Source organism: Alligator sinensis, unplaced genomic scaffold (genome assembly GCF_000455745.1).
Source record: "Alligator sinensis unplaced genomic scaffold, ASM45574v1 scaffold134_1, whole genome shotgun sequence".
NCBI lineage: Eukaryota > Metazoa > Chordata > Crocodylia > Alligatoridae > Alligator > Alligator sinensis.
In genome coordinates, this window is record NW_005841920.1 from 529581 (window position 1) to 542641 (window position 13061).

The 13061-nt window shown below is 40.7% G+C and overlaps 1 protein-coding gene across 1 annotated transcript in view; it reads right to left on the bottom strand.

Annotated features, from left to right (window-relative positions):
- Positions 1–583: 583 nt before the first annotated feature.
- TXK (TXK tyrosine kinase) overlaps positions 584–13061 on the bottom strand; it is a 24494-nt gene continuing 12016 nt past the window's right edge. The window contains exons 9-14 of the mRNA XM_025198343.1: positions 12629–12800; positions 11000–11216; positions 6260–6324; positions 3148–3266; positions 2546–2703; positions 584–1985 (exon numbers count right to left, since the gene is read on the bottom strand). Of these exons, the coding sequence (XP_025054128.1) occupies positions 1917–1985; positions 2546–2703; positions 3148–3266; positions 6260–6324; positions 11000–11216; positions 12629–12800 (800 nt within the window). The 3' untranslated portion in view covers positions 584–1916. The remainder of the gene's footprint in view (positions 1986–2545; positions 2704–3147; positions 3267–6259; positions 6325–10999; positions 11217–12628; positions 12801–13061) is intronic.

Here is a 13061-nt window from a genome sequence, read left to right on the forward strand (position 1 = left end):
TCTCAAGATTTTACATGTAATTATACAAACCACTTTCCTAATTTTATATTTATCTGTGTGCTTATTGTTTTATTCATATTTTTGGAAGATCAACTGCTGAAAAGTATAACAGGAGGTTTGTAGTAATTAAATTAAAAAAAACCCCTAATATCCAATGTACCATTTAAGCACATCACCTTTTTCTCCAAACTGTAGTGTACTGTACCAGTCAATATTTAGTGCTCCATTTTATAAGAAGTTCATACTTCATTCCATATGAGTCAATTATAGGGGCAAAAAGTGCTACAGCTAGATGAAAAGTCTTTTAAGAATTGTGGAAGAAAACAAGGATATCAAGTTTGCTTTGAAACTGAAATGCTTTAAAACTGTATCTGAAAGAACTGTCAACTTTCCATAGAGGTAAACTAAGGGATTTTGCACTTAATTATTGCTATGGGTTTTCATTAAATATTATACATTGTTACCATTAAGGGGAGTTATCCAGGCTTAGGCCAGAAATGAATTTGGTCCAAAGATGCTATTAACTTACAGAGTTCCAACAACCGTAAAGATGTTTTTATTAAGAAGGTAAAATTTTGTGAGTCATGTGGAATTAAATCATTCTACAATTTTAAGATTTAAACATTTTTTCTATGGAAAAGGTACTATAATATCAAATATACACATGCATTAGTTTAATTACATAATTTAATCACATGCTACAAATATATAGCTTTTTTTAGTGCTATGCTCTCTCTCCAAGTTCAGCTTAGAAGCAACCAACTTATGTAGCCTTAATATTTGTCAATCCATATATACCATAGAAGAAGAAATACAAAATCACCAATACAGTTGTTATCCACAGGGTACCAAGGATAACAAGTATTGGTCACACAACTATTTTATCTTTTTGCCATGACTTTGGATTTATCTGACAAATAAAATTTTGCAAAGTTTCCATCTTCCACCTCTTTGGCTTGTCCGCTGGCCATTTTAGATATTCCACAAGAGGAAGTCAGCATCACTGCTGAAGGAAACAACAGGGGAGCTAGGCACATGTGCAGCAGCAAAGGCTGGAAAAGAGGATGGTAAAACCTTCTGAAGAAGCAAGAAGCAGCTTACTCAAGGTTCTGGTTGTCATTTGGTGCTCTGAAGAAATACAGGAATGAGCTCCATGTGATAGGTACTGTTATCAGCTATTCAACTTCTACATTGTTCATAACACTGCATTCAGAATAGGCTTAAGACCCTCTTAAGAACAGCTGCCTTTTCTCCAAGGAGATGAGGCTCATTGGCTATGTCTTGTCTCTCTCTAAATGGCCGGTCATCTGGTCAATTATAGCGTATTTGTGATCCTGCATTTAAGAAATGTTCTTCACTTCAAGTGATGGAAATCTGTGTTGTGGTATCAAAGGTTATGTCTTCAAATGCAGCTCACTACTCTGCAGAGGTTCACTACGGGTACTTAAGTCTCCCTTGTAGCCATCCAGCCCTATCTCCCAGTCTCAATCATGCTAATTAACAAAATCAGTGGCACTGTTGCAGAATTTAGTGTGCCATAAAAAGCAAAAGGTATCATTTGGAGCTCTGTGTCCCAAACCACAAGATAACCTGGCTCCTCCCTTATGGTGTACAAGACCTGATTGCCACAAACTTGGCAATTAATTGTTTGGCAAATCTGGACTCGGTTTGAACTGAGTAATGTGGAAGCAAAAAAGCTTAAAAGCCCATTGCCAATCTCCTGAGCTATTTTCTTCCAACAGACCAAAACTCTGATAAACACTAACAATGGAAATTAACTGAATGTGCAAGTCATCAGTATCCAAACCGCTGCTGAGTATACCGTAACCAGATAAGATGGATAACTATATCAACCGTTCCATGGAGGACCTTTATGTTAATTCTGTAACAAAAATGGATTTGTATGGAACCTCGGGTTATCCAGTCTCTGCTATATCTGTGAGGGTTTGTAATAACTCTACAAAAGCAGGACGGCCTTCAGGTTTCTGAAAAGCAAAGCAGAAGACAAGTTTATATTAAGAGTTTGTAGATTCATATATGATCTGATGTAGCAGCAACCTTTTATTAGCACGCTATCTAGAACAGTCATGCGTGTACATATGATGAAAGAAAAGCTATACATTTGCCACTTCAAGGAAAACCATGGATTTGGAGATTGGAGTGTTTTCTAAAATACCACCAAGACCACAAGGCATCTTGAAATGTAAATCTATTTCTTAAGCAATATTTATCTTGCCAGAGCAGTTGCTGTGATAGGGAAGCACTGTGCCTCTGTGGAATACTGAGAAAGATTTAAACAAGGAGGTAAAATAGTCAAATTGACTGATAAATGAGGGAATGGAAGTTTTTTATATCTATTATTGTCAATAATTAAAATAAACTGAAGCTTCTAAGCTTAGCCAGGATACATGAAAAGCACATCAAAGATACTAAGTATGTCACTACTGTGTGTATAATTGACCTACTGTCAATGAATTGCCTTTGAGTCTTTACTGGAATAAAAAACATATTTCAGCATGCAGAACAGGAAGTAAGAGAAACAAACCTCATGCCAGCAGCTGTACATGACTTTGTACACCGGAAGTGGGGCCAGATATGGTCGATAAAGTCTGTATCCTTCAGAAATCTCACGGACAACTTCAGAATTTGACTTACTGTCAAAAGGCATTTTTCCTTCTGTAAAAACTTCCCACATTAAAACTCCTAGGGGAAAAAACAACAGCAACAACCACAAAACTTCTTTCTAAGTTTACAGAGCTATTTCATGATTTTATGAACAGCAAAAAATAAGCTATATTGGGTCCTGAATATTTCTCCTGAATGGGAACATTTTATTTCTGAACTGAATGGTGATGACCAAACCAAACCAATCCTCATCTAATATAAATCAGCATCACCTTTATTGCAGGTAAGAAGATAACTAAATCCAACTGCCCCAATATCAACAAAGCACTACACCCCATATTCCAAGACTTTCTTACAATTTAGGCACAATTAAAATATGAAACTGACATATTCAAACTAGAAAACAGGTGGAACTGTGCAGCAAAATAATTTATCAGAGATGTGATTTCTCATGATTTTCTAAATAACACCAAGCAGCTTATGACAATTGTAATGTGTTACAAATTAAACCAACTCACTCACCAAATGACCACACATCTGATTTGGTGCTGTACTTTTTGAAATGAAAAACCTCAGGAGATGACCATTTGATTGGAAATTTTGCACCTGAAGAGCTGATATACTCATCATCAAGAACATACCTAAAGTAAAGCAGATAACAAATATATTTTAACTTCTGTATTGGGTAAATTTTTTAGGTGAAATTTCCCTAGATGGGAAATTATATGAGCACATAAAATTGTTTTGGAAAATTGTTGTGCCCCTGTCAAAATACCTTTTGTTAAGAATTCTAGCCTAGATTAAAGGCAAAGATGCTTTAGCTACTTTTTGATTTTGAACTCCAAGTTCTTATCCACCCCAGATACTACATAGGTATATCCATGCAGCTTGGGTACTGAAAACAGTATAGCCACATAAAAAGCACACCATCCCACCTGGTTTACTTAGTCCTGCTGAGAAGCAGGGTATATTAACCTGGCTAGATTGTTATGCTAACATGGCTAAGATGCTTCCAGCACCAGAACTCACTCATTCAGAGCTGGCTCAGATATCTCTAGACAGTACTACAACTGCCACATGAACATACCCAAAAAATGATTTTTCTTACATTTATACAAGTTTTATAGTGATAAGTAATTCCACTGCTTTTTATAAGGTTAGCCTCATTCTCCATTCATTTGCATAAATATAAACCAGAAGTAATTATCTGTTATCCACAATCTTCTAATGTAGAATTTTACATAAATCCAAGAACATTATGGAGTTTGGGGAGTATAGAAAGGAAGCAGTTCTTTGCCCATTACTGATAAAACTGTTGTACTAACCTCTTCTGTCAACAAAATTGTGCATGTTTCCTGACTAGCTAACCGCTTGGGCAGATAACACTGCGCTAGGAATTATTTAAATCTTGGGATTTGGTTGAACAGAACTCCCGTAGCATATTTTCACTACATCGTTCTAAATAAAATGCTAGACATCCCTTAGAAAATAATGAAGGTAACATCTCAATAAACTGTACTCGCCAAGATAGGTGAATATTACAAAAAAATATCTCTACTCTTGGAAAGTAAATCAACAACAAATAACTGTCTCTATTAAAAAGGTTTAAACAAAACATTATTCTGTCTTGAAACTGATTTTTGAGGCTTTTTTTTTGTATCTGACAAATGATGCCAGAGGCCACAGCAAATGAATAATATACCCTGCCTTTTTCCTTGACTAGTGTGAGAGCAGTGAACATTGCTACAGACAAGACTCCAGTCAGAGCTTGTCTCTCGTGTAGGCAACTCCCCCAACCCCGCGCCCCTGAATGCTGAAAGGGTAATTCTCTCCGGTCAAACCTGTACAGGTTGTGTGAAGCTCACCTGGGCTGAAAATCTTCTTTATAACTGACAGACACAGAAACAACAGGGCCATATTTTACGAAGGACCCTCAATTTGGCCCCTGTGCCTGCCAGTATAATGCACTGAACAACATGTCCATATTTTCTTCCAATATTAAACTATACAAGTAATTGATAATCTAATAACTATGTGCAAAGCATTAGTGCTCCCGCAGATGCTTGCTCAATGCCATTGCAACCTTACCTGGTCTCTCAGAGAGTCCCCTGAAGCCAGCCCAAGCTTGGGAGCAGCCCAGGCTCCCTGGCCTTTTGATCTCTCACCTTCCCCAGTTCTCTGTGGCCTTGACTCAAGGAATGAGCATCTAGTTCCACTCTTCAGTAAAGGCATTTGTGGCAGCAAAACCCACCTGGCCAGAGGTTCTCTGTCCCATCCAATGGGGTTAAGTAGCCCCTCTATTTCAAATCTAGCCTGCACAGTCCTGAGCACCCCAAGGCTATTCAGCTGTTCCCTTTCCAGTCTTCCCAGAGCTCTTCCACTTCTCTCAGTCCCCAGACTCTTCTGGCCAGGAGCTGCTTTTTTCCAGCCTGCTGTCCCACTATCATGTTTATGTCCTGGGTGTCAGGCATCCCATCTTTGTTCATCTCTCAAAAAAGTCATTCAAGACTCTCTTGATGCTAAAGGACCATTTTGTCTCCTCCTGAATATAACCAGCCCCTGCACTTAACCTTTAATTCTTTATGCATAGGTAAATAAGGTAAGCTGAGTCATATACAGTATTATAACAACGTGAACACAGTTAACACAGACATAAACCTGCAGTCTGTCAAGCAGAAGAACTGGTACTATTAATTTTATTAGAATCACTGATATAGGGGCTCTTGGAAGAGTACAGGCTTTTTGTGCTGGAGGCCTCCACCATTTTGTTAGGCAAGCTCTGCAGCTCCACTATTTTACAACCGGCCCCTCTGGGTTTACAACCGGCCCCTCTGTGCATTCCTGTTTCTCATTATAGTTTGTCAGTTGATCAAAATGAGTTTGGGCTCCAGAGAAAGAGAGAGAGAATTCATTTGTTCAGAGAGTTAAGCAGCTAGCGGGTAACCTTTCCTTAACAAGCCAACATTTCCTAGTTAACAGGAATAGAAAGTATGTTGGAGTCTTTAGCTTAGCATGCTAAAACTAAGTTGATATGATTGTCTATGATCTCTCCCCACTTTATTTAGAATTCATTTACCTCTCTTTTTCCAAGTCAGCAGGATCTGACCTCCTCTCATTAACAGGAAACCCCCTCTGCTACTGCAAAAGCACGCGCCTCTTCCTGCCTCCTGCCCACGCTTCCTGTGTGGGTCTTTGAATCTTTTCTGACCTATCTAGCCTATGTGGCTTTTAAAGGCCAGCTCCAATATATTAGTGCTTTGGTTCTACTGGTGGGATTTTCCACCTTCTATTTGGTGCACAGAAGTTGGGGGAATTATCTTCTCTCAGCTTCAACCAGCCCACTATCTTAAAATGCTTCCACCTGAATAAAGTGTCATTGAGGTTTATTAATGAATGTGCCACAGCCCAGATAGCAAATGGCTGATACCAAACCTGCTGCAATAATTGATGCTGCTACAGTTTTATAATGAGACCTTTATACGTTCATCTAGAATTAATACATTTCTGTACAGATAAATTCCCCAAACCATTATAGCAAACAATAAGATTAATCCAAGCCATAAGTATTATTGGTTAAAAACATTTCAGTAGAGTTTAATATTAAATACAGCTATTATATAGAGTTTCTGCTTACCTTGCCATTCCAAAGTCAGATATTTTAACTATGTGTTCAGCATTGACTAAACAGTTCCTTGCAGCCTGCAGGAAAACAAGAAACATGTTTGAAATCTGTCCTAAAGCATCCTGATAAAAATGCAAAAACAATTATTCAGAAAAGGTTCATGTGCTTAAATGTTCTCAATGTGTACCTCAAAATACAATCAAATGAAAGCAAAGCTAATGCTTCAAGTCACTGAACAATTTTTAATACTACTAATAATGATTTGTTTACATTTATGTAACACCTGTCAGACCAGTGACATTTACAGTATATTTCACTTACAAAGAAAATGCACTGTGCAGAATCTATTCAAACTTAAATTTGCATTGAACACTAGAGTTAGTACCTTATTCTAAATGTGAAAAACAATGATAGCCGCAGGTGAACAGAAGTCAGAAATTCATGGTTTACCCCTTAGGTATTGGAGCCATGACCACGGACTTGACTATATCCCTTCTTTCTAATTTCAGAGTGAGCAAACCTTACGATGAACAGTTTGCCTGACACTTATTGCACACAATGCAAAGCAAGTGGATAAAAGCTCAAAGGATCTCTCCTCATTTTTGCAAGCAGCCAATAAAGGAAGAAGTGTAAAAAGGAAGAGATTTCCTACCAGTAGCCAGATAGCACTGAGTCAAAAATAAGGTGGAAACAGAGAATAAATGTCCCCCTCCTGTTGCCCCTCAGCCTAGAAGGGATGATGATGATGGAGGAGGAGAACAATTAATTAATCTCAGCAACTGGAGAAAATTAATCTTAGATCTTGGAGAAAATCATCAAGGAGCACATCTGTGGGGGGCCTGCAGGGGAGATTATGCTCGGGGCAACCAGCATGGGTTCATCAAAGGCTGGTCCTGCCTGACCAACCTGATTGCCTTTTATGACCAGGTAACTAAATCCTTGGATGATGGTGTCACTGTGGACGTAGTCTTTCTAGACTTTAAGAAGGCCTTTGACACCGTCTCTCACCCCATCCTCATCAATAAATTAAGCGACTGTGGCATTGATGCCTACACAGTTGGATGGGTAAAAAAGTGGCTGATGGGGCGCACCCAGAGAGTAGTGGTGGACGGGTTGTACTCAACCTGGTGAGATGTGAGCAGTGGGGTCCCCTGGGGCTCAGTCCTCGGGCCCGCACTGTTTAACATCTTCACCAGCAACTTGGACAAGGGGGTTGAAAGCACATTGTCCAAATTTGCTGATGACACTAAGATGTGGGGCGAGGTGGACAAACTTGAAGGGAGAGAGAGGCTGCAACTAGATTTAGACAGACTACAAAAATGGGCAGACGAGAATTGGATGGGGTTCAACGTAGATAAATGCAGGGTGCTGCACCTCGGGAGAAGGAATCCACAGCATACATACAGGCTGGGGAGTTTCCCTCTTGAAAGCACAGAGGTGGAAAGGGATCTTGGAGTCATTATTGACTCCAAGATGAACATGAGCCGCCGATGGCAGACCGCAGCCAGCAAGGCCAGCCATACCTTTTCATGCATCCAAAGATGCATCTCAAGCCAGTCTACGCACTTCAAAAGGGATGTGGCCAGCCTGGAGAGAGTTCAGAGGAGGGCCACCTGTTTGGTGAGAGGGCAGCAGGACAGGCCCTACGAGGAGAGACTGAGAGACCTGAACCTGTTCAGCCTCGGCAAGAGGAGGCTGAGGGGGGACCTGGTGGCTGCCTACAAACTCATCAGGGGAGATCATCAGCAAATAGGAAGAGCTCTTTTCTCCCCAGCACCACCAGGGATGACGAGGAACAATGGTAATAAGCTGATGGAGAATAGGTTTAGGTTAGAGATCAAGAGGCAATATTTTACAGTTAGGGTGGCCAGAATCTGGAACCAGCTTCCTAGGGGAGTGGTCCTCACCCCTACCTTAGGTAAATTCAAAAAGAGGTTAGATGATCACCTGTCTGGGGTCTTGTGAACCCAGCATTCATTCCTGCCTGTGGCAGGGGGGTCAGCCTAGATGATCTGTTCAGGTCCCTCCTGACCCTAGCTACTATGAAACTATGAAACTGGTGTGTGAGTTAGCAGGAAAAGGTAGGGGAGCCAGGGATGGTCAGAGAAAGAGATTTTGTTGAATAGATTCTCAAAGGGAACATCTACAAGAGACACTAAATGCATGGTGGACTATTTCTACTGCTCATTAACGCATCATGGCAAAAGCCATGCTAATGCACAATAGAATTAGTCTGTTACGCATTAGTGTCACATGAAAACTGTATGCTGGTGCTACTGAACAGCAGCACCAATTACAGAGCATGAAATTAGTACCTGTTATTACAGGTACTAAACTTAATATGCTGTAATTATGGTGCATTAATGAACGTGTAGATGCACCCAAAGAACCACAGGATAGTCTTAGTAGGACATCTTGCTCCTGTTACTGCAGTGTTTATGTTATATCATTGGTTCATTGATACATTTTTATGACACCTCTAGTCAAGTTATCACTCCACCCTGACACTGATTTTCTCTAACTTCACTCACTCTCTAAGTGGTTTTCAAGTTTCTGTGACTGAGTATCTTTTACTTAAAAGGACTTGTAAAGCAGTCATTAATTTCTGTTGACATTGCTGCTGTTGAAAAGTCACTAATTAACAGTAAACATTTATAGTAAACATTTATAGTGAGGGGTGTGTGTGTGTGTGTGTGTGTGGGCAGACAAGGTACTTTGGGTGAATCTGATATCTTTTATTAGGCCTACTTAAACAGTTGGAAAAAATTTTTTTAGTAAGCTTGTGGGTTTAAAAACCCTTTGTCAGGTTGAGGAAGCATCTGTAGTTGGTGTGTGCTCTTCCTGGATGGTATGAATAGCAAAGAGGCCAGAGGCTGGTATGCATGCAAGAAAGGAACTCAACAAGGACACTCCTCCAGAGAGGTAGATCGCACATTTGAAAGAGCCACCCGGATACCATGTGAAGAATTGCTGCAGTATAGAAGAAAACCCCCCACAAATTGCACACCGCTGGTTATGACACATCACCCCCCCTCGAACCCATGTGGAAAATCCTCAAACAATTGCAACCCATACTAGGAGACGCAATTCTTAAAAGGATCTTCCCAGAACCACCCATCCTAGCCTTCAAACAAGCACCAAACCTAGTTAACCTCATCACCAGCAGCAAACTTCCCACAGCCCAGAACACACCAAATAGATCCAGACCGTGCCATGACAAGAAATGCAAAACCTGCCAACACATCTCCACCACCCCCACAATCACTACACCCCACAACAGATCCATCACTATTCCTGGACCTTACATCTGCACCTCCAGAAATGTAATATATCTCATCCAATGCACCAAATGCCCTGATGGAAAATATGTAGGAGAGACCAAACAACAAACACAGAGCAGAATGAACGCACACCGGAAATCTGTCAAAGACAAGAATACCCAATTACCTGTGGGGGCACATTTCTCATAAGAAAACCACTCTCTCTCCAGTCTCTCAGTTCTAATCCTCAAAGGGAACTTACAGAACACTTTTCACAGATGAGCCTATGAACTTTACTTCAACCTCCTGGATACAAAAAATCATGGACTAAATATATATATTGGATTTATGACACATTATAACTTGCCTGACATCTGACTCCTCAGGTACCTCTCCACTATTTACCTGCTACATTCATCCCCCTTTTCCCCCACCCCCACACCTGTCTGTCACCCACTTAATCCTCAATTTACATCTTCACTGACTGCCTTCTTGCATGCATGCATGCCAGCCTTTGGCTTCTTTACTATTCATTCCATCCAGGAAGAGCACACACACCAACTACAGATGCTTCCTCAGCCTGATGAAAGGTTTTTAAACCCAAAAGCTTGCTAAGAAAATTTTTTCAAACTATTTAAGTTGGTCTAATACAACATATCAGATTCACGCAAAGAACCTTGTCTGCCTATGTCCTTAGACCAGGGGTTTTCAATTGGGGGTACCCCTGTGGGTACTTGGGATGGCCTCAGCGGGTATTTGGCAGCAGGCACCGCCACCACTGGCAGCACTTCCACCGGCAGCACTTACTGCCTTCTTGACCAGCCACCAGGGCTACACTGACCCTAAAAGTTTGAAAACCCCTGCTTTAGACCAACTTAGCTACAACCTACAGCCCTGTATATATACAGGCTGTAGGTTGTAGCCGTGTTGGTCTAAGGCAGGGGTTTTCAACCCCTGTAGGTTGTGTGTGTGTGTGTATAGATATATATATCTACACACACACACACACACACATATATAGAGGTGTGTGTGTGTGTGTGCACACACACACACACACCTCTATATATGTGTGTGTGTGTGTGTGTGTAGATATATATATCTATACACACACACACACAACCTACAGGGGTTGAAAACCCCTGCCTTAGACCAACACGGCTACAACCTACAGCCTGTATATATACAGGGCTGTAGGTTGTAGCTGTGTTGGTTTAAGGCAGGGGTTTTCAACCTTTTTCACACACACCCACACACACATTAATACTTTAAATTTAATATTACAAAATCCACAAACCATAATAAAGTGAGTGAGCAGTTGAAATTTTGTATTTCCCTGCCAGAATCCAATTCATTAAAATAATACTGTGTTATTTTATTAGGTCCTACAGTGGTTAAACAAGATGCATAAAATACATCACTTGCCCACAAAATGAAATGCCATGTCTATTTTATCATTACACAGTTCAAATTGCAGGGGACCTGCTGTACTTACTAAATCACGGTGAATAAATTTCTTTCTTTCTAAATATACCATCCCTTCACATACATCCTGACACATACTCAATAACATTTCTTTGTTAAGCTTCCCATGTCTTTGCCGAAGGTAATTGAGCAAACAGCCATTTTCCATGAACTCTGTCACTATGTAGAGAGGCTTGTGCTGTATGCATACTCCATATAGCTGTACTAGCTTTGGGTGGGACAGTTTCCTGTTGACAAAACACATTTCAGTTAGTAGATATTTGCTACTAACAGGCAATTACAGTAGTTCTGATTGCTAGAATAATTTTTTAAGTATTTTGCAAAATGTTCCCTTCATTGATAATCCACTGATAGTTTATATATACTGCACAGAGTTTGGATCTTTCAATTCAGTTCAGTTTCATCCAGGCTGTGACTGTATGTAGTTTTGTGGAAGTGAATCTGGAAGAAAATAAAGTTCCCTTCACTCTTCTCTCTTTGCATCTACTTGTACATGGCCCAGGCTCAGTCCTTGTCTTTATGTTTCTAAGGCCCCTGACAAATATGAAAATAATGGCACAGATGGGACTGGAATAACTTTACGATGCATCCCAAACACCACACCTCCTGCCATACTAGACTTCATGGAAGGAGATGCAAGGTTTGGGATGGGACATAAAATTCCTTTGGTCCCAGTCATGACACTGCTGAGATGCTCCGAGCCAGATATAGCAAATCTAGCAGAAGGTGGCTCTGTCCCTGACCCTGGGCTCCTCTGTTCCAGATCTGGGCTCTCAGAGCCAGTCCAACAATCAACACCACCCCTCCTGCCATACTAGACTTCATGGAAGGAGATGCAAGGTTTGGGATGGGACATAAAATTCCTTTGGTCCCAGTCATGACACTGCTGAGATGCTCCGAGCCAGATATAGCAAATCTAGCAGAAGGTGGCTCTGTCCCTGACCCTGGGCTCCTCTGTTCCAGATCTGGGCTCTCAGAGCCAGTCCAACAATCATTTGATTATCAGATGAGCCCTAGAATTCCTCCACTCCCATAGTTCAAGACAGCGTCCCAACAGTCCTGGGTGAGTTCAAAACCCCAGGCTGCTGGGGTGGGTCAGTTGTCAACCCACCCCAGGACGGCCCAGCTGCATGCATGACTTTTGGAATTCATGGGACACCAGGACATCTACAAATCATGGGTTCAGCCCAGCTCCCTGAAAAATGGCGTTTTAAGTGCCTTGCCCTTGACTTCCATGAATTGTATGATAACTGACATCCTAAGGGGGGTTGAGCTATGACCTCACCCTGATATGCAGCTGCTTACATGAGGAAAGTGCAAGAAGCAGGCCTACATTTTCTCAGTATTTGCAGAAGCTCTTAACTGGGGATGGCACAAGTGTTCTAGGATCAGTTAACAGTGCACAGTCCCTATTCAGCTTTCTCACTGAAAAGAGCATGTGACCTAAAGATGCAATCTCATACCTAGTGTATGAGGTGTGTATACTGTGTAGCTGGTTCAACTTCCGTTGCAAACTCATTGCATAGCTTCCATGCATTATACAACATCAAGTATATTGGTAGTACTCATTAAATAATGTTATACAAACTTCTATTAGTGTCAGGTATTCCACCAAGCACAAAGCAGCTGTTGTACTCACGTCATCACTTTAGCTTCCTCGATGAAATCATCTTCAGACATTGCACCTTCGTTGATTGCCTTAATGGCAACTTTGACAAGTGCTTTCCATTTACCCAGCTGAACCACTCCAAACTGGCCACGGCCAAGTTCTTTCATACAAGTCAGTTCAGATGGATTTATCTCCCACTTCTCTATAAAAGTGAACCCAATATGTTAAAGTAACAGGGAACACGCCAGATGTCCTAAACCCTAATTATGGTTCAGAAAAAATGCCACATCTTTAGCATGTATATACAATAATCCATTGATACTTTTTATCAGTATCAAAAATATCATGAATTTGCTATGAAAACTCAGCAATTCACTCATTGCATAAAATTTGTAAATCAATTATATTCATACATTAAACCAATTGTTTCAGAAGTAAATGCTAATAACTGAATGCAGGAATG